At 47.3% G+C, this 19,218-nt stretch overlaps 1 protein-coding gene and 1 pseudogene across 3 annotated transcripts in view; both read right to left on the minus strand.

The window, feature by feature from the left end:
* ZFP64 (ZFP64 zinc finger protein) overlaps positions 1-19,218 on the minus strand; it is a 96,343-nt gene that overhangs the window by 15,556 nt on the left and 61,569 nt on the right. Inside the window, exon 1 of one of the 3 annotated variants that reach the window (XM_017944687.3) lies at positions 6,133-7,921. The exons of the other annotated variants lie outside the window; for them this stretch is intronic. Within the exon in view, the coding sequence (XP_017800176.2) occupies positions 6,133-6,238 (106 nt within the window). The 5' untranslated portion in view covers positions 6,239-7,921. Of the gene's footprint in view, positions 1-6,132; positions 7,922-19,218 lie in introns of those variants that run through there. 3 annotated transcript variants of the gene reach the window in all.
* On the minus strand, positions 11,035-12,193 carry LOC101001789 (annotated as a pseudogene).

Consider the following 19,218-nt stretch of genomic DNA (forward strand, 5'->3'; position numbering starts at 1 on the left):
TCCAGAAATAATTAAAAACAAAAATGAAAGCCATGTGCCCAGGCGCAGTGGCTCATGCCTGTAATCCCAGCACTTTGGGGGGCCGAGGTGGGTGGATCACGGGCTCAGGAGTTCAAGACCAGCCTAGCCAATATGGTGAAACCCTGTCTCTACTAAAAATACAGAAATTAGCCAGGCATGGTGGTGTGCGCCTGTAGTCCCAGCTACTCGAGAGGCTGAGGCAGGAGAATCACTGGAACCCGGGAGGCAGAGGTTGCAGTGAGCCGAGATCATGCCACTGCACTCCAGCCTGGGCAACAGAGCAAGACTCTGTCTTAAGGAAAAGGAAAAAGAAAAAAAAAAAAAAGCCACGTATGCTCTGTCTTGCAAAAGTCCTCCTCCCCTTACTACAGTTTCCAAGAAGTACAGGGTACAGGACACTGTCACCTAACAGGGAAACTGGCAAAATCCAAACTAAAAAACCGTTAACATATGAGTACTTCTTAAATGGTGTGAAGACTAGTTTTTTCAAACAATTTCTAATCCATCCCAGGCTGATATTTCTGTAAAATATAATAAACACAAATTAGGAGAGTGGAATAAGACGAAAACAGCCCAAACATCGTTACCTACAGCAAAAAGCTGGATGACATGGCGATATCAAAGTTTTGTTTTTAAGATGCTTACTCTGGATTTCTGATTTGTTTTGCCTCAGTTCAGCAAAAGGTCACAGGCCACACATCACTGATCTCCAGGATAAAACAGTTGTTTCAACAAATAACTTGAAAGAAGATGGAAGAGAAGAAAAACCAAAGACAGAGACTTGAGATGGTCGAAAACACTGTGGCTCCTGATTACAGTACGCTGGAAAAGCTGTTTGAGATAGTAAGACGTGTGCCCACTTGCTGGAGTTTTGCTACAAGTGCTTTATACTTTGGTGTGAAAATGGAATTAGAGCTTCAAAAGCATTCCCCATAGTCTAAGGATGAATGTTGAAACATTTACAAGTTGTATAACATACGAGTTTTTCTTCAAAAATAATCCAGGGCAGGAGGAGAGCTGGCATAAGGAGAAATGAGATTGGCCACATGTAATTAATGGTTGAAGTGGATCAGTGGGTGAGAATTCACTATATTATTCTATTTTTAGGAAGGTTGAACTATGTGAAATTGCCATTTTTGTTAGCCAAGACGGTCAAATAATTTCATGTTTCAATCTAATATGTAGGTTTTAAAATTCCTATAGCAAAGATTAAATACTCCTAGAAGATTCTGAAATATCTCAAAATAGACTTAAATCTAAAAGGAAAAAAGGCCCTATCAAGGTCTGAAGTTTTATTTTTGAAACGGAGCCTCACTCCGTGACCCAGACTGGAATGCAGTGTCACGATCTCAGCTCACTGCAAACTCTGCTTCCTGGGTTCAAGCAATTCTCCTGCTTCAGACTCCCAGGTAGCTGGGATTACAGGCGTGCACTACCACGCCTGCCTAATTTTTGTATTTTTAGTAGAGACAGGGTTTCACCATGTTGGCCAAGTTGGTCTCGAACTCCTGACCTCAAGTGATCCCCCACCTCAGCCTCCCAAAGTACTGGGACTATAGTCATGAGCCACTGTGTGCAGCCATCTAAAGTCTTAAAAGATTGACTAGCTTATGAATTATAGGCCAAGATCTGGGACTTTCTCTGTTCCAAGGTTGTTATAAGAGGCGGATTTCACTTTTATTGAGAGGATTTGTGGGGGTAAAGGAATCCTAGCATGAGAAGCTGTACAGCACAGTGGTGAGGGCTTCGGTCTTAGGCAGAGGGTTTGCTCAGCTATGGGCTGTGCTACTGGAGAGCTACTTAACCTGAGCTTCAGTTTACTCGTTTGCAAAAGGAGACAACATACATGCCTCAGAGCTGCAGAGTTAAACAAGATGAAAAAATATAAGTTCTCAGTACAGTGCTCAGTCTGAGTAAATGCAGTTATGTGGCTTCAGATGTCACAAGTGAGGACTACAGATTTCACATCCTAGCAGTTGTGCTCGAAGCCCCTTAACAAGTGATCTAGTCCAGTGGCTCTCAACTGGGGACCATTCTACCACCAAAGGACACTCAGCAATGCCTGGGAACATTTTCAGTTGTCAATGTTTCTGTTTGCATGCATGCGTGAGAATGGCATCTAGTGGGTGAAGGCCAGGGATGCTGCTAGACATCCTATAGTGTGCAGGACAGCCCCCACAAGGAAATGATGCAGTCCCAAAGGTCAATAGGGTTGGGGTTGAGAAAGTCTGCATTAGTCCTACTCCCAATGTTTCTTCCAAGTGTAATCCTGATACTGTCACTATCAACTAGATCATGGATTCAATGTAGTTTCCCAGGCCTTACCCTATAGTCACTGAAAACTTAGGGCAGGCAGAGGGGTGGTAGTGTGGATCAAGTAGGGATGTGATTCCAAGGACTTGCGATTTTTTTTGAGACACGGTCTCGCTGTCACCCAGGCTGGAGTACAGTGGCACCAACATGGCTCACTGCAACCTCCACCTTCCAGGCTCAAGCCATCCTCCTACCTCAGCCTCCCGAGTAGCTGGGACCACAGGCATGCACCACCACACCTGGCTAGTTTTTTGTTATTTTTTTTTGTAGAGACAGGGTTTTGCCACGTTGTCCATGCTAGTCTCAAACAATCTAGAGCTAGATTGCTAGAGCTCAAGCAATCCGCCCACCTTAACCACCGAAAGTGCTGGGATTACAGACATGAGCCACCACACCTGGCCTCAGGGACTTGCATTTTTGAAGCACTTGCCAGAGGATTCTGCTGTATTACTTGCAAGTCCTTGCTACTCAAAGGGCGGTTCCTAGAGCACCAGCATCACCTGAGAGCTTGTTAAAAATGCCGGGTGCAGTGGCTCACACCTGTAATCCTCTACCACTTTGGGAGGCCAAGGCGGGCAGATGACGAGGTAAGGAGATCAAAACCATCCTGGCTAACACAGTGAAACCCTTCTCTACCAAAAAACAAAAAATAAATAAAAATTAGCCAGGTGTGGTGGCGTGTGCCTGTAATCCCAGCTGCTCAGGAGACTGAGGTAGAAGAATCGCTTGAACCTGGGAGGCAGAGGTTGCAGTGAGCCCAGATTGTGCCACTGCACTCCAGCCTGGTGAGACTCCATCTCAAAAAAAAAAAAAAAAAAAAAAAAAAAAAGGCAGCAGAGTCTCAGGCCTACAGAACTAATCTACACTTTAGCCAGATCCCCAGGTGATTCCTGAGCACAATACATTACGATTTGAGAAGCACAGCTCACAGCCAGTGGTTCTCAGACATGAGCGTGTATCAGAATTGCCTAGAAGGCTGCTTACAACACAGGTGGCATAGGCTCCCCCTCCGGAGTTCCTGATTAAGTAGGTATGGGGTGGAGCCAGTGATTCTTCATTTCTAACAAGTTCCCAATTGATGCCGATGCTGGTCTGGGAACCATACTTTTGAGACTCTTACTCTGTGAGCAAGAAACTGGCTCAGATGCTAAAGGCTGCAGGACTGGAAGTTTTCAGCTCATTGGAACCCACACTTGCCAGATCTGCAACCCATCCTATGGCCCTCAGGGGAAGACACAAAGCCTCATTGCTTAGCAACTCACATACGAGAAGAGAAAACCATGAAACTTGAGGGTTTTAATTCCACAGAAGTCAAGCAACACTGGAAACAAATCTAAGTGAGGTACTGTAAAAAACAGTGGTTTGGGGAATAGACTGGGAAACCAGTAAGTTTCAAGTTTTACCATTTATCAGCTGTGTCCCACTGGATAAGATACTCAACTTCCCCGTTCCTCAGTTTCCACATCTGTGAAATGGGTATTATGGCCATCTCATTAGCTTAGATGAAGTTCTTTAGTATGTGTAAGAGAACCTCGTGTATTAGTCAATACTGTATAAATGCTATTAGTGTTATTCACTGATAATACACACATAAGATTCTACCAGATTCTCAGAGGGAGAAAAACGCGTGTTTTCAATGGAAACTAGAAAATAAGAGGTGGGTTAAAGGATGACCCAGATAGAGCCTCTGATGAGGTATGAGGAGCCTCAGATTTTTACATTTAGACATCCAGGAAACCAAGGAAGGGCCGAAACCCGCTCTCCTGGGAAAGGTGCGGCTGGGGGAGGCCCTCGGCCTCTGGAAGTGGGGGTAGGCCACATTTGACAATTAGAAACCAGGTGAGCACGGCGAGGGTTTTAACCCCTGGGGAAACGGATGATGTTCCCTCAGTAAAGGTTCCTCTGGCCCCTCCGTCATTTTACTGGTGGGACAGGAAGTCTACTAGTTACTTTCCATTTTATTTTCCTCCAAAAGCTACTTGAGTTGCAAAGACACTTGCAAATTAAGAGTGGCCCAACCTTAGTAAAAAATGTACCCCCTTGCCAGTGTCACAGACCAAAGATGCTAGGATAAAAAGTCAGCTGGAAGACGGCTTTTTCACCGAAGTGGTGGCTGGGGTTGAGGCACACTACTGGGCCGGCAGAGTCTGCGTCCTGCTCCCACAGAAGGCACCTCAGTACTCCAGGACGCACAACACCCTCCCCATGCCCGAAACGCTGGGTGCGGCTCCAGGAGGCGCCTCGCAGCGCCGGCTGCAGGAATCCAAAGTAGCTCAGTGAACTGACTTTCAACCCCAGCCTGGGGTTATTCAGCAACTCTCTGCTATAAACACCTCCCACAAAGACTCAGCATCCCCAGTACCTCCCCAGCTTCCCCTAGGCGCAGAGATCAGCAAGAGCCCCGCCCCTCGCCCCAGGCGGGCGGATGCTGTAAGTCTCACCTGCCTATCTCCGTCCCAGGCCTTGGGCACAAGGGTGGTTATACTATTCTGGTTATGGTAGCTCCACCCGGACAAACTTTATTTTAACATACAAGCTATTTAGTGGAGCCTTCATTAAACTACTCCCCTCCACCTCCTCCTCGGGAAGGTGTGGTCAAAGCCCACCAGACCGACTGTAGTGGAAGTTGATGCGGAAGTTGGAAAGCCTGCGTCTCTGGAGGGGTGAGCCTCCCCGGAGAGGGGACCCGACATCCTCCTTTCCGCGCCAGGAAAGAGCGGGGGAGAAGAGGAAGTCCAGTTACAACTCCTTTCCTCACCCTCTTAAGGGAAAGGTATCGGCTAACCACGGAGAGCTGGGAGCCGAGGAGAAAGTAGGAACCTGCAATCTCTTAATCTAAGCTCAAAATAAGCAAAAAGGGAAGCGCCTTAGAAATGCAGATTCCCCAGCCCCACCCCCGAGATTCCAATGGAGGCGGGGAACTGGCGGGGGCAAGGGGGTCTCTAATGTGCGGGAGGAATTCGGCGAGCGAGAAAAGGTCCCCTCTCGTAGGCTCTTCTGAAGCGGAGGATCCCGGGACGAAAAATGCTGCCCAGGGGGCTTAGGGTAGCCGAGGATCTCCTTGCTACATCCTGTGTCCACGTGGCAGCCGAGGAGGGGGTGTGGGGGCCGCCTGTTAAGTGAGACAGTATCACTGCTCTATCCCCACCACGGCTCCCACTTCGCTCAGATAAAATGCAGAGCTCTTACCCGGGCTCATGGCCGCCCCCCACCCCCCACCGCCTGCCCCCATCACCTCTCCGGCCTCCAGTGACCTCTCCGGCTACAGCAGCGCTGACGCCCTGGGCCCCTACGCTTGCGTTCCCTCGGCCTGGAATGCTCTTCCCCCGGGTACCTGCACGGCTCGCTCCCTCCCATCCTTCTGGTCTTCGCTCGAACGTCCACTCCTCGGTGAGGCCTTCCCTGGACAACGCATTTGAACCGTAACCCCAGGGCAAGGAGCCACCTTCCAGGCGCGCAGCCGAAGCCTAGTGCCAAGGGGGCCGGGGACCCCGAAAACAGCCTCTGAAGGGTTCTCTGAGCATCCTTCCAGCGTGTTTGGGAGGCAAACTCGTTGACTAGCTCTTGAGAGGTGTGGCTAGAGGAATTCAGGCGGGGAAGGGGACCGGTTGACTCCAGGAGGATGTAATTTACAAAGGCGGGGCTCGGGGACGCCCAGGTCCGAGTCCCTGGACTCTGCGCCGGACGCTTCGCCCGCCCTTTCAGGCCCCCTGCCCGGTCCTCGTACCCGCGCGGGTCCGGAGAACCTCTGGGCACCAGCCCCCAGCCCCCGGGCGAGGCTCCAGCAGCGCTACTCACCCGGCTCCCCCGCCACCTGCGGGGCTACCTCCGCACATTCCCGGCGCGCAGGGCAAGGCTCCTCGGAGTTGAGGTGCTGGGGCTTGGCCTGCTTGCGCCGCGACATGGCGCGAGGACGGGGCTCCCCGCGCGTCCCTAGGAGTGGCCTACTTCACACAACGAATTCCCGGAGTTCGGAAATTACCCCCCTTCGGCTGGAACGCGCATGTCCCGGCAATTCTGCTCATCAGCCGAGCAGGGCGATTTATCAAGAGTCCTGACGGCTGATTGGCCTGGAGCCAAGACCCCAGGAGTCCGGTGAACTTGTGGTTCGCGCCCTGGCAGCCCGCGCCACCTGGGAGCTCGTTAGAAATGCAGACTCTCGGGCTCTACCCCAGACCCGCTGAATCTGAATCTGCATTTTAACAAGATCCCCAGGTGATTCGCATGCACATTAAAGTTTGAGAAACCGTGTCTGCATTTTAACGAGATCCCCAGGTGATTCGTTGGCCCATTAAAATTTCAGAAGCGCAGCTCTCCTCCAACTTTAATGTGCGCACGAGTCACTGGGGATCTCGTTAAAATGCAGATTCTGACTCAGTGAGTCTGGGGTGGGGCCTGAGCTCCTGTATTTCTAACGAGCTCCCAGGTGAGGCTGTGGCTGCAGCGCTGCACAGGCTGCGCTTTTAGATTCGGACTTAATTGGTCTGGGCTGGGACCTGGGCATTGGGATATATATTTTTTAAAAGCCGTCTCCCTCCCTCACCACCCCCCTCACACACACACAGGTTATTCTGATGTGCATCCAAGCTGAGAAGCACGACCCCCACTCCTGGCTCTCAATCCTGGCTGCATACCCAAATTTAAATTTTAAAAGAGTTGGAGACACTCTGGTGTGTCCCTCCAACTGCAGGGAGAACATGTTCCTGGAGGACGGGGTTAAAAATGCAGATTCCGAAAGTTCTGGATTCAGGTGGCCGAGGCCAGGAATGTGTGTTTTTATACAGCACGCGCCCGCTCCCGCCCCGTGACTCGGGCGCACTGGATCTTGGACCACACAGGAGGGCTTTTGGGGCCAACCCGACGCTGGCCCCACCCGGCAGGTGACGGAGGCGTGGTCCTCGGGGGGTTGAGCTAATTAGCGTTCGTGCTCAGACTGGCTGGGACCTCGATGAGACCCGAGGGAGACCCCTCCTTGCGCCGCGTAAATGATATCCAACGGGGAGTAAGAAAGCCACCTACGTACGCCAGGTGTTTACTTTCTTCAAATTGGGGAGTTACTTAAGACAGGGTTGTGCCCCAAGCTTGCCCGAACCTGAGAATCACGTGGGGGCCCTTGTTTCAAAAAGACCCAGCCAGGCTCTGCTCCGAGTTTTTGGGGCGGGGCCTGAGAATCGGTATTTTTAACAGCGCAGCGTATGAGTTTTACGGGGTCCCGGTCCTGGGGGGTTAGCAGCATCTGTAATGAGCCTTCTATGAGGTGAATGTTGGCGAACCCCGGGGCAGGGCCTGCGAGAACAGCATTTTTTGCTTAATTGTTTCCGTTTCTTAAACGCTGACCTGTTTTCCTCAAACTTCCCTTTGATTTTCAGGTTGTGAATCGACTTAGGGATATTTGTGTAATGCCGGGTGAAGTCATGTCAGGTTCCATTTCCGAGACTTAAACTTTTTAAAAAAAACAACGCTTCAAGTCTTCTTTGGGAAGTATGTGTAGTTACACGTATCTGTAAAGACATTTGAAAATATATACACGTGGCCGGGTGTGGTGGCTCATGCCTGTAATTCCAGCACTTTGGGAGGCTGAGGTGGGCGGATCACATGAGGTCAGGAGTTGTAGACCAGCCTGGTCAACATGATTAAACCTTGTCTCTACTAAAAATACAAAAAATTAGCTGGGCGTGGGGGTGGACGCCTGTAATCTCAGCTCCTGGGGAAGCTGAGGCAGGAGAATCACTTGAACCCGGAGGTGGAGCCGAGATCGCACCACTGCACTCCAGCCTGGGTAACAGAGTGAGACTCCATCTCAAAAAAAAAGAAAAAAGAAAAAAAAAATATATATATATAAAATATATATGCGCGCACACACACTCATGTTTATCATGTCTCCTTTTGAGGAGACTAGATAAACAGTGGTTGCCTCTGGGGAAGTTGAAGAGGGGTGTGTGAGGGATATGGGAGACATCTGATACCGCCTTATACTGCTTGAGGTGTGTACGTGTGTTTGTATTGCTTTGTTGTTATTTCACCTCAGGTGTACACAATCAATCATTGGTACATGAGGCATTATTACTGCCCTATTGTTAGCCTACACTTGTACACCTGCCTACATTTTTTAGGCTGCTTGCTTGCACCCTGTTTATTATGACATAATAAGTACCAGGGAACCTACTGCCCCGAAGTAGGACCTTAACCACAACCTACATCTCTCTTTATATGGCCTCCTGATGTCCCCTCTCCTCCTCTGCCCTACAACTGAATAACCATCAGCCTGACTCCTACAGATCTCATTCATTTGCTTTTTCTCTTTAGCACGTTTTATTGTACCTACATGTATTCCTTAAAAAAATACAATTTTAATATTTAAAGAATATAAAAGGGTATATAATCTTCCAAGAATAACTTTTTTTCACTTAATATTATTTTGCTAAGATCATCCAAATTGCTGTCATTGTTTAATTGATTTTGACTGCTCTGTAAATATTCCACTGTGTGAAAATGCCAGTTTCTTCACCTACTCTCCTGTTGATGGGCACATGGGCCTTTGCCAGGTCTTTGCCATTGTGAACAGTGCTGCTTTGATCTTTCTAAAAAGTGTCAGAGTTTCTCATGAGTGAATATATACCTTGGGGTAGTATAAGAGATAATGCCAAAATGATTGTATTAACTTATACTTCCCCAGCAAGGTATAAGAAATAACATAGGTCAGGCTCAGTGGCTCATGCCTGTAGTTCTAGAACTTTGGAAAGTTGAGGTTGGTGGATCACTTGAGCTCAGGAGTTTGAGACCAGCCTGGGTGACATGGCAAAACTCTGTCTCTATAAAAAATATACAAAAATTAGCTGGGTGGGTGACACACATCTGTGGTCCCAGCTACTCTGGAAACTGAGGCAGGAGGAAGCTGAGCCTTGGAGGCTGAGGCAGTGGGCTATGTTTGTGCCACTGCACTCCAGCCTGGGCAACAGAGTAAGAACCTGTCTTGAAAACAAACACAAAATACCCAAAATGTGAAGCCCATTCTTTCTCACACTCAGGATTATAAAATGTCTTGATTTTTGCCAACTATATTGACATAAAATGGGGTCTCAGTACAGTCTTGACTTGCATTTTCCATGTCGGTATACTTACAACCAAAAGCAAACTGAAAATTGTAAATGTGTTCCACAAATATAACGACAACTGATAGTCTTATTTTTTTAAAAAAATTGTTTTTACTCTTTTGCAAAACATCCAATCAGTTCTAGTCCTAAATTAAGGTTTTGTGTTTTTTTTGTTTTGTTTTTTTGAGACGAAGGTTCAGTCTTTTTTTTTTTTTGAGATGGAGTCTAGCTCTGTCGCCCAGGCTGGAGTGCCGTGGCACGATCTCTGCTCGCTGCAAGCTCCGCCTCCTGGGTTCACGCCATTCTCCTGCCTCAGCCTCCCGAGTAGCTGGGACTACAGGCACCCGCCACCATGCCCGGCTAATTTTTTTCTATTTTTAGTAGAGACGGGGTTTCACCATGTTCGCCAGAATGGGCTCGATCTCCTGACCTCGTGATCCGCCCGTCTGGGCCTCCCAAAGTGCTGGGATTACAGGTGTGAGCCACCGTGCCCAGCCGAAGTTTCACTCTTGTTGCCCAGGCTGGAGTGCAATGGCACGATCTCAGCTCACTGTAACCTCCACTTCCCGGGTTTAAGCAATTCTCCTTGCTTAGCTTCCCAAGTAGCTGGGATTACAGATGTCCACCATGACGCCTGACTAATTTCTTGTACTTTTAGTAGAGATGGGCTTTCACCATGTTGGCCAGGCTGGTCTCAAACTCCTGGCCTCAAGCAATCCATCTGCCTTGGCCTCCCAAAGTGTTGGGATTACAGGCATGAGCCACTGTGCTGGGCCACCATGTTTGGTTTTGGTTTTAATGGCTTTATTTCAAGGCTCAAAATTAAATATCTGAAAACAAAAAATCTTACAGGGTCTACAGATGCAAATGAAAGCAAAGTATCATTGGCTATGCATAATCAGTCATGATTCTCCTCTTTCAGTCCCATTTGCCAATTACACAGGTTGACTATTCTGTTGAAATCCAGCTAGTAAATTTTCATCTTCCCTCATAACCAGGAGCTTCTGCAAATTAAAGTGAAGAAGACACATCACTATATTGTACCTGGAACAAATGGATTTCAAACCCAGGGAAGCTCTTTTTTTTAAAAGATGTTTAAACAGGCTGGAAAAATCTGTTTCCTGGCTGAGTGCAGCGGCTTATGCCTGTAATCCCAGCATTTGGGAGGCCAAGGCGGGTGGATCACCTGAGGTCACGAGTTCGAGACCAGCTTGGCCAACATGTCAAAACCCCATCTCTACTAAAAATAACAAAAATTAGCTGGGTGTGGTGGCACATGCCTGTAATCCCAGCTACATGGGAGGCTGAGGCTAGAGAATCACTTGAACCCAGGAGGCGGAGGTTGCAGGGAGCCAAGACTGTGCCACTGCACTCCAGCCTGGGCGACAGAGCGAAACTCCGCCTAAAACAAACAAACAAAAAAACCTGTTGCTAAGTTTAAACACATAGATTGAATTCTCATAGGTGACTTTTCATTGTTTTCAGCAACAATATCACATAACAAGGGAATCATGACCAAACATGCATTTAAAAGTACTTTCTCCATAGGATGTTTCTGTTGAAAACTAGTTACTTCCTCATTCTTCATATATCGCCTTTGTCCTGATTTTTTTTTTTTCCACTTAAGCAAAACACTGAAACTTTAATTGAACCAGAATTACACCTGTCAAAGATCCGGGCCGTATACTCCTAACTCTTCTCTATAGCACCAGTTCCTTGTGAGGGGTTATTTCATCAGCCACCTGAGTAAGTGCTCCAGCTATCCCCAGATCAGCTAGAGACATCCCAAGCATGGCCACATCAGCATCAATGTCCAGGCATGCTCAGGGTTCAGAATCGTGGGTTAGTACCACTTTTCCCACCACCCCCTTCTATTCCACAAAGGACTCACAGCCAGCGGGTTAACTCTTCCCTCCCCACCCCTACCAAACCCTGGGAAACCACAGAGAGCCTTTTTACAGCTCCTCTTTCTCATCCCACTTCTTCTGGAAGGCAGTTAGGATGTTTAAGCTCTTCTGGAACTCCTCCTTCTTCCGGTCACTCAACTCATTCTTCTCAATCAGCCTGGCGATCCATGTCATCTCTGATGCTGGGAAGTCCTCCCCTAGGTCTAAGATTTTCCCCATGATCTTCAGGTGGTGCTTGGCCCAGTTCTTCTCAGTCTCCCTCACCCTTGAGAGGTGGTCCTGCCCCTGTTTCAAGAGGGCCTGGCGGGCCTCCACTCCAGAGGCCCTGACGAACTCCCCGGCCAGGGCGTCCTACGCAGGCAGGCGACCAGGCCACCAGGCATCCCTAGATAGACGCATTTCCCCTTCAGCCAGCGCTGGATGGCTCCAACCTTAACTGCCCCAGTACATGGGACTGGGTTCTCAAAGTCCTCCTCCCAGAAGAGGTAGAAGACCGGGTAGCTCTCCTTGTGCAGCTTGTATGTCTCACTCAGCTCCATGTTCAGCTTGTCACCATAATCTGAGATCCCCATCTCTGCCACCAAGAGATCATCGCTGGAAGCCAAGTTTTCAGGAAGACGCCTGAACTCATCCTGCTTCTCACCATAGCGGTACTGGGTGTCGAACTTCACCAAGACGAATCAGCTTTTGGGAATGACCTTGTAGAAAGTGACCGTATCCAGGGAAAGGGCGCCCTTGATGTGTAGGCCGCTGCCGCCATGCGGACGGAGAGGAGCAGGAAGCCCAGGAGAAGGGGAAGCAGTGGGGGGAGAGAGACGCGGAGTGGGGCACGGCAGCAGCCATATCGCCGGGTTCGCAACGGGGAGGTGGGGAAACTGTAGTGGAGAACGGCCCAAGACAGCCGTCAATTTTTTTTTTTTTTTTTTTGAGGCGGAGTCTCGCTCTGTCGCCCAGGCTGGAGTGCAATGGTGCGATCTTGGCTCATCGCAACCTCCGCCTCCTGGGTTCAAGCGATTCTCCTGCCTCAGCCTCCTGAGTAGCTGGGATTACGGGAATGTGCCACCACGCCAGGCTAATTTTGTATTTTTAGTAGAGATGGGTTTCCCCATGTTGGTCAGGCTGGTCTTGAACTCCCAACCTCAGGTGATCCGCCTCCCAAACCGATCTGCCTCGGCCTCCCAAAGTGCTGGGATTACAGGCGTGAGCCACCTTGCCCAGCCTGCAGAATTTTTTTTTTTTAATAGTTGTTAGGTAATCCCCTTTGTTCACACAGAAAGTTAATACATTTTCAAACATTATCGCTTTGTAGAAGAAAAATGGAGAATATCTGTAATTCTCACAACGCTTAAGTATTTTGCCAAGAGATAAACAGCATACTTCTGAATTATACAACAGATTCTCCTGGCCACTCTATCTCTCTTTACAAACATAAAGATTCCAGAGGCAGGATAATGTAGTAACTAAGGGCACAGTCTGGAGCCAGCCTGCGTTAGAATCCTGGCTCTGGCTGGGCGCGGTGGCTCACACCTGTAATCCCAGCACTTTGGGAGGCCGAGGAGGGTGCATCACTTGAGGTCAGAAGTTTGAGACCAGCCTGGACAACCTGGTGAAACCCCATCTCTACTAAAAATACAAGAAATTAGCTGGGCATGGTGGCGAGCACCTGTAATTCAGCTACTCAGGAGGCTGAGGCATGAGAATCGCTTGAACCCAAGAGGCAGAGTTTGCAGTGAGCCAAAATCGAGCCACTGCACTCCAGCCTGGGCAACAGAGCAAGACTCCATCTCCAAAAAAAAAAAAAAAAAAAAAAAAAAAAATCCCTGCTCCTCGCTCTGGCTCTGTTCACATCCCACCTGTGTGATCTCGAGAAAGCTGTTCCGTGTCCCATTTTTCTCATTAATAAAATGGCAATGTCAAAGGTGGCTTGAGGATTAGTGAATTTATATATGTAAACGGGTACAGAACAACATCTAGTACATAAATACTACTCTAAGTATTAACAGTTGGTATGATAATGGAGTAAGAGTTATAGTTATCTATGAAAGTAGCACTCATCTGTAATTGGTTATTCCATTTAACTAGGCACAGTTACTGTTTTACATGGAAATAGATTTGAAGCAAACAAGCAAGTGTGACCTTATTCCACTCTTCTGAGTTGCAGAATTCCCATGCTTTCACAGTTTCAATCCACATATTAAATGAGGAAAGCTTACTTTTCTTTTTAAAGAGAAAGAGATAATAACAAAGTATCAATACAGTGTTGTTTCTGATTGTCCTGGGCCTCTGGGGATGTGGGCACCCTGGTTGTGTTCCCCTTTTTTTTTTTGTTGTTGTTGTTGGGACAGGGTCTTTCTCTGTTCCCCAGGCTGGAGTACAGTGGCGTGATCTTGGCTCACTGCAGCCTCAACTTCCAGGTCTCAAGTGATCCTCCTACCTTAGCCTCCCAAGTGGCTGGGACTACAGGCACATGCCACCACACCCAGGCTAATTTTTTTTTTTTTTTTTTTTTTTTTGTAGAGAATGTGTTTCACCATGTTGCCCAGGCTGGTCTTGAACTCCTGGGCTCAAGTGATCCTCCCACCTCAGCCTCCCAAAGTACTGGGATTACAAGTGCGAGCCACCATGCCTGGCTGGGTTCTCCTTCCTAAGCATCCTCATTAAACTTGTATCATTGGCCGGGCGCGGTGGCTCAAGCCTGTAATCCCAGCACTTTGGGAGGCCGAGGCGGGTGGATCACGAGGTCAGGAGATCGAGACCATCCTGGCTAACATGGTGAAACCCCATCTCTACTAAAAATACAAAAAAATAGCCGGGCGAGGTGGCGGGCGCCTGTAGTCGCAGCTACTCGGAGGCTGAGGCGGGAGAATGGCGTGAACCCAGGAGGCGGAGCTTGCAGTGAGCTGAGATCACGCCACTGCACTCCAGCCTGGGCGACACAGCGAGACTCCCGCTTCAAAAAAAAAAAAAAAAAAAAACTTGTATCATTAATACTACCATTCTCTACTGTGACTACCAGAATGAACAAATAAATATTTATCCAGGCACAAATGATTCCCCAAAGGGGTGTAAAACTAGACAGGAGGCCGGGCGTGGTGGCTCATGCCTGTAATCCCAGCACTTTGGGAGGCTGAGGTGGGTGGATCACGAAGTCAGGAGATCCAGACCATCCTGGCTAACACGGTGAAACTCCATCTCTACTAAAAATACAAAAAATTAGCCAGGCATGGTGGCGGGTGCCTGTAGTCGCAGCTACCTGGGAGGCTGAGGCAAGAGAATGGCGTGAATCCGGGGAGCGGAGCTTGCAGTGAGCCAAGAACATGCCCCTGTACTCCAGCCTGGGAAACAGAGCAAGACTCTGTCTCAAAAAAAAAAAAAAAAAACTAGACAGGAACAAATCTTATTTATTGATCATCACACTTGTCAGGAATTCTTTTCTTTTCTTTTTTTTTTTTTGAGACCGAGTCTCACTCTGGTGTCCGGGCTAGGGTGCAGTGGCGTGACTTTGGCTCACTGCATACTCTGTCTCCTGGATACAATCGATTCTTCTGCCCCAGCCTCCCAAGTAGCTGAGATTACAAGGCGCCCGCCACCATACCTGGCTATATTTTTTTTCTTTCACTTTTAGGAGAGACAGGGTTTTACTATGTTGACCAGGCTGGTCTCGAACTCCTGAATTCAGGTGATCCACCTGCCTCGGCCTCCCAAAGTGCTGGGATTACAGGCATGAGCCACCATTAGTTCATTCGATAACAATTCTTTGAGCCCACTTTATTGCCTGGCTCTGTTCTAGGTGCTGGAGATAGAGTGATAAAGACAGACAAGATCCAGAAGGGATTCAGAGAAGTAACCAGAGAATGTACAAGGTCACTTTAAAGAACGATAGGTGCTATGATCAAAATATTGTGGTAGTGTGATCGGGAGTGACTGGGTGGTAGCGGTGGGTACCTGATTTTCGCTATAAGTGACCTTTGAGCTAAAACACGAATGTAATAGCCAGCCATGGAAGGAACCAGGGAGAGAGCGTTCCCAGGGGAGGGAGGAGCAACAGCAAAGATTCTTTTAAGAGACCAACTTTGGTATGTTTGAAGTAAGTTAAGGAGATTCAGGGGCTAGGTAGCTCCCAGATAAGAAAAACATGATATGTAAAAATTTGAAAAAAAAATGTTCAAGGTCACTTATGATTAAAGAAATGTTAGTTCAAATACATGGAAACGCTAGTTTTCGCCTGTCCCGATAGAAAAGATTAAACACACACACATGCTGAGTGTAAGCCAGCTATTCCATGCCTATGCTGTATTTTTCAAACTCACTGTGCAGAGAAGTCACCTGGGGATCTTGTTAAAATGCAGATTCTGATGCCAGTGTGTTTCAAAATGTATACAGATCACCTGGGGACCTTGTTAAAAGTCACATTCTGATTTCAGTGCTTCTCAAACTTTAATGGACAGAGGAGTCACCCGGGGATCTTGTTAAATGCAGATTCGGGGCAACAAACATGGAAGGGGTGTTCAATCTTACTAATTATAAGGGAATGGCTAGTAAAGCTCATTCCCACTGTTCTTTTCACCTATCGGATCAATAAAAATTAAAAACACTCAGAACATCTGTTAGCAAGAGTGCAGGGAAATTGGTTTTCTAATGCATTACTAGTGAGAGCATGAATGTTTATAGCCACTTTCGAGGGCAATTTGGCAATACGTTTTTAAATATGTCCTGCCAATCTATCAATTCTGCTTTCCATCTACTCTCCTCTAGAGAAACATTTGCACAGGCGCACAAGGGAGAATGTCCAAGAATGTTTGTTGCAAGTCATTGTTGTAGCAAAAAAAAAAAAAAAAAAAAAAGAAGAAACATCCTCAATGTCCAACAATAGGCAAGTGGCTACATTACACTGAGGTTTAGCCACATCATGAAATACCAGGCCAGATTTATGAATATAAGCACGCTTAGATCTCTAAGATATATTGCATTAAAGAAAAAAAAGCAAGGCCCACATAGATATATAGATCTAAACACATACTCCAATCTATACATATTTTCTTTGTTTTTTTTTAGGCAGAGTCTCACTCTATCGCCCAGGCTGGAGCACAGTGGTGGTGTGATCTTGGCTCACTGCAACCTCCGCCTCCCAGGTTCAGATGATTCTCCTGCCTCAGCCTCCCAAGTAGCTAGGATTACAGGCATGTGCCACCACGCCCGACTAATTTTTGTAATTTTAGTAGAGACAGGGTTTCACCATGTTGGCCAGGGTGGTCTTGAACTCCTGACCTCAGGGGATCCACCTCAGCCTCCGAAAGTGCTGGATTACAGGCGTGAGCTACTGCGCCCAGCAGGCTGACTCCAATTTTGAAAGAAGTTCTACTGTGGTTAAAATGCTATCAAACAGCATTGCATGTTACAGATAAATCTTTTGTGACAGGAAGTGTTAATTGATGCAGAAAAACTTCATTGTTGTCTTATTTTAAGAAATTGGCACAGCCACCCCAACATTCAGCAGCCACCACTCTGATCGGTCAGCAGCCATCGACCTCCAGGCAAGACCCTCCACCAGCAAAAGGATTATGACCCACTGAAGGCTCAGATGGTCACTAGCATTATTTAGCAATAAATATTTTAAAATTAAGGCATGTACACTATTTTTTAAGACATAATGCTATTACACACTTAGTAGACTCCAGTATAGTGTAAATATAACATATATTATTATTATTTTTTTTTTTGAGACGGAGTCTCGCTGTGTCTCCCAGACTGGAGTGCAGTGGCACGATCTCGGCTCACTGCAAGCTCCACCTCCCAGGTTCATGCCATTCTCCTGCCTCAGCCTCCCGAGTACCTGGGACTACAGGCGCCTGCCACCACGCTCGGCTAATTTTTTGTATTTTTAGTGGAGACGGAGTTTCACCGTGTTAGCCAGGATGGTCTCGATCTCCTGACCTCGTGATCCACCTGCCTCGGCCTCCCAAAGTGCTGGGATTACAGGCTTGCGCCACCACGCCCAGCCTAACATATATTATTTGATTGCAGATACCTTCATACTGTTTTGTTAGTACCTGGGCCTCATAGGCATTGGAGCCCTGGTTTCAAAGTCACTTTAAGAATGAATGGGTTTCGCATGAGTTGACATGAGTGATTTCTGAATCTCCAGCCCCTAGAGGGTGGCATGTCTGTTACAGAGAAGTAGCTTGTACACAGTGGTGCTTAGTAAACTTTTTTCTTTTCTTTTCTTTTCTTTTTGAGGCGGAGTCTCGCTCTGTCGCCCAGCCTGGAGTGCAGTGGCGTGATCTCGGCTCACTGCAAGTTCTGCCTCCCAGGTTCACTCCATTCTCCTGCCTCAGCCTCCCAAGTAGCTGGGACTACAGGTGCCCGCCAGCACGCCCAGCTAATTTTTTGTATTTTTAGTAGAGACGGGATTTCACTGTGTTAGCCAGGATGGTCTCAATCTCCTGACCTCGTGATCCGCCCGCCTCGACCTCCCAAAGTGCTGGGATAGTAAACTTTTCTTAAATGAATTCTGATTAAAAGATGCATTGTTAAATGTAAAAAAAAAAAAAAAAAAAAAAAAAGTCAGACTATTGGCCACTATGTAGAGTAAGAGCCCATTAAAAAGGATGAAGAAAAAAAACTGAAACAGAAAAATAAGCTTGTGTCTGGACAGAAGTTTTCTGAAAATGCACAAAAGAAGCCACTACAAGTGATTGCTTTTGGGGAGCGGAGTTGGAAATTCAGTGCGAAAAGGAGAATAATTTTTCACTGCATATCACATTGAAATCTCTGAATTTCTTTTACCCTGTGCATGTATTACTTTTCAATGAAAAATTTACTGTAATAGACAGACATATGGTAAAGCAAAATAGTAACATGTGAATGATACAATTTTGTGGTATTGAGTGTTCACTAAAAAATTCAGCTTTGCTGTATGTTTGACACTTTTTACAAAAATATTGTAAAAAAGCAAACATTTTTTACTTTATTATTATTTTTTTGAAACAGGGTCTTGCTCTGTCACCCAGGCTGGAGTACAGTGGTGCAATCACTGCTCGCTGCAGCCTTGACCTCCCAGGCTCAATTGCTCCTGCCTCAGCCTCCCAAATAGCTGGGACTACAGGCTTGCACCACCATGTCTGGCTAATTTTCTTTCTTTCTTTCTTTCTTTTTTTTTTTTTTTGCACAGGCTGGTCTCGAACTTCTGCGCTTAGGCATTCCTCCTGCCTTTTCCTCCCAAAGTGCTGGGATTACAGGTATGAGCCACCACGCCCAGCCTAAAAATTTTTACTTTACAAAGTCCTACCACTATGATGAAATCAAAGGCCAGTCCTGAAGCACATCCAGCTCTCAGAGGGAAGGAAAGCATTCGTGGTGTGCTGGGGCATCTTTCAGCATAAAAGCACCAAGTTTTGTTTGCACTGTTCACGTGAAACCATCTAAGCTGGTGTCCTTGACAAGGGCAAGGGCTGAGCTCACAGCAATGAATTCTACGTTGGTATGGTCACAAATTCTGCCCAACTGGAGTCCTCACTGTTGGTGACAACAGATGCAACCAGAGCTTCTCTCTCTGGGAATGTATTAACTACAGTTTGTTGATTACATACACCAGAAACTGACACTGACCAATTAAACCAGGGTGGAAATTTATAGCAGCATATGAAGGAGCTGAGATCATCAATGGGAGGAGAGGAGAGCCAGGCTCAGGTGATGGGCAGAAAGTGAGGCGGGCCTAACAGCCATAACTATGACCAAGGCACTCTTCCAAGACTGCCTATGATGCTCCTGGCGGCATACTGGAACTGATGCACTGGGAGCCCCTAAGCTGCACCCCACTGCCCAGAAACCCTGCAGCAGCCATCATACACTAGTTAAAGCTCTGCTGAAATGCTGCTACTGCG

The sequence above is a fragment of the Papio anubis genome, chromosome 16, assembly GCF_008728515.1.
Source record: "Papio anubis isolate 15944 chromosome 16, Panubis1.0, whole genome shotgun sequence".
Lineage (NCBI taxonomy): Eukaryota > Metazoa > Chordata > Mammalia > Primates > Cercopithecidae > Papio > Papio anubis.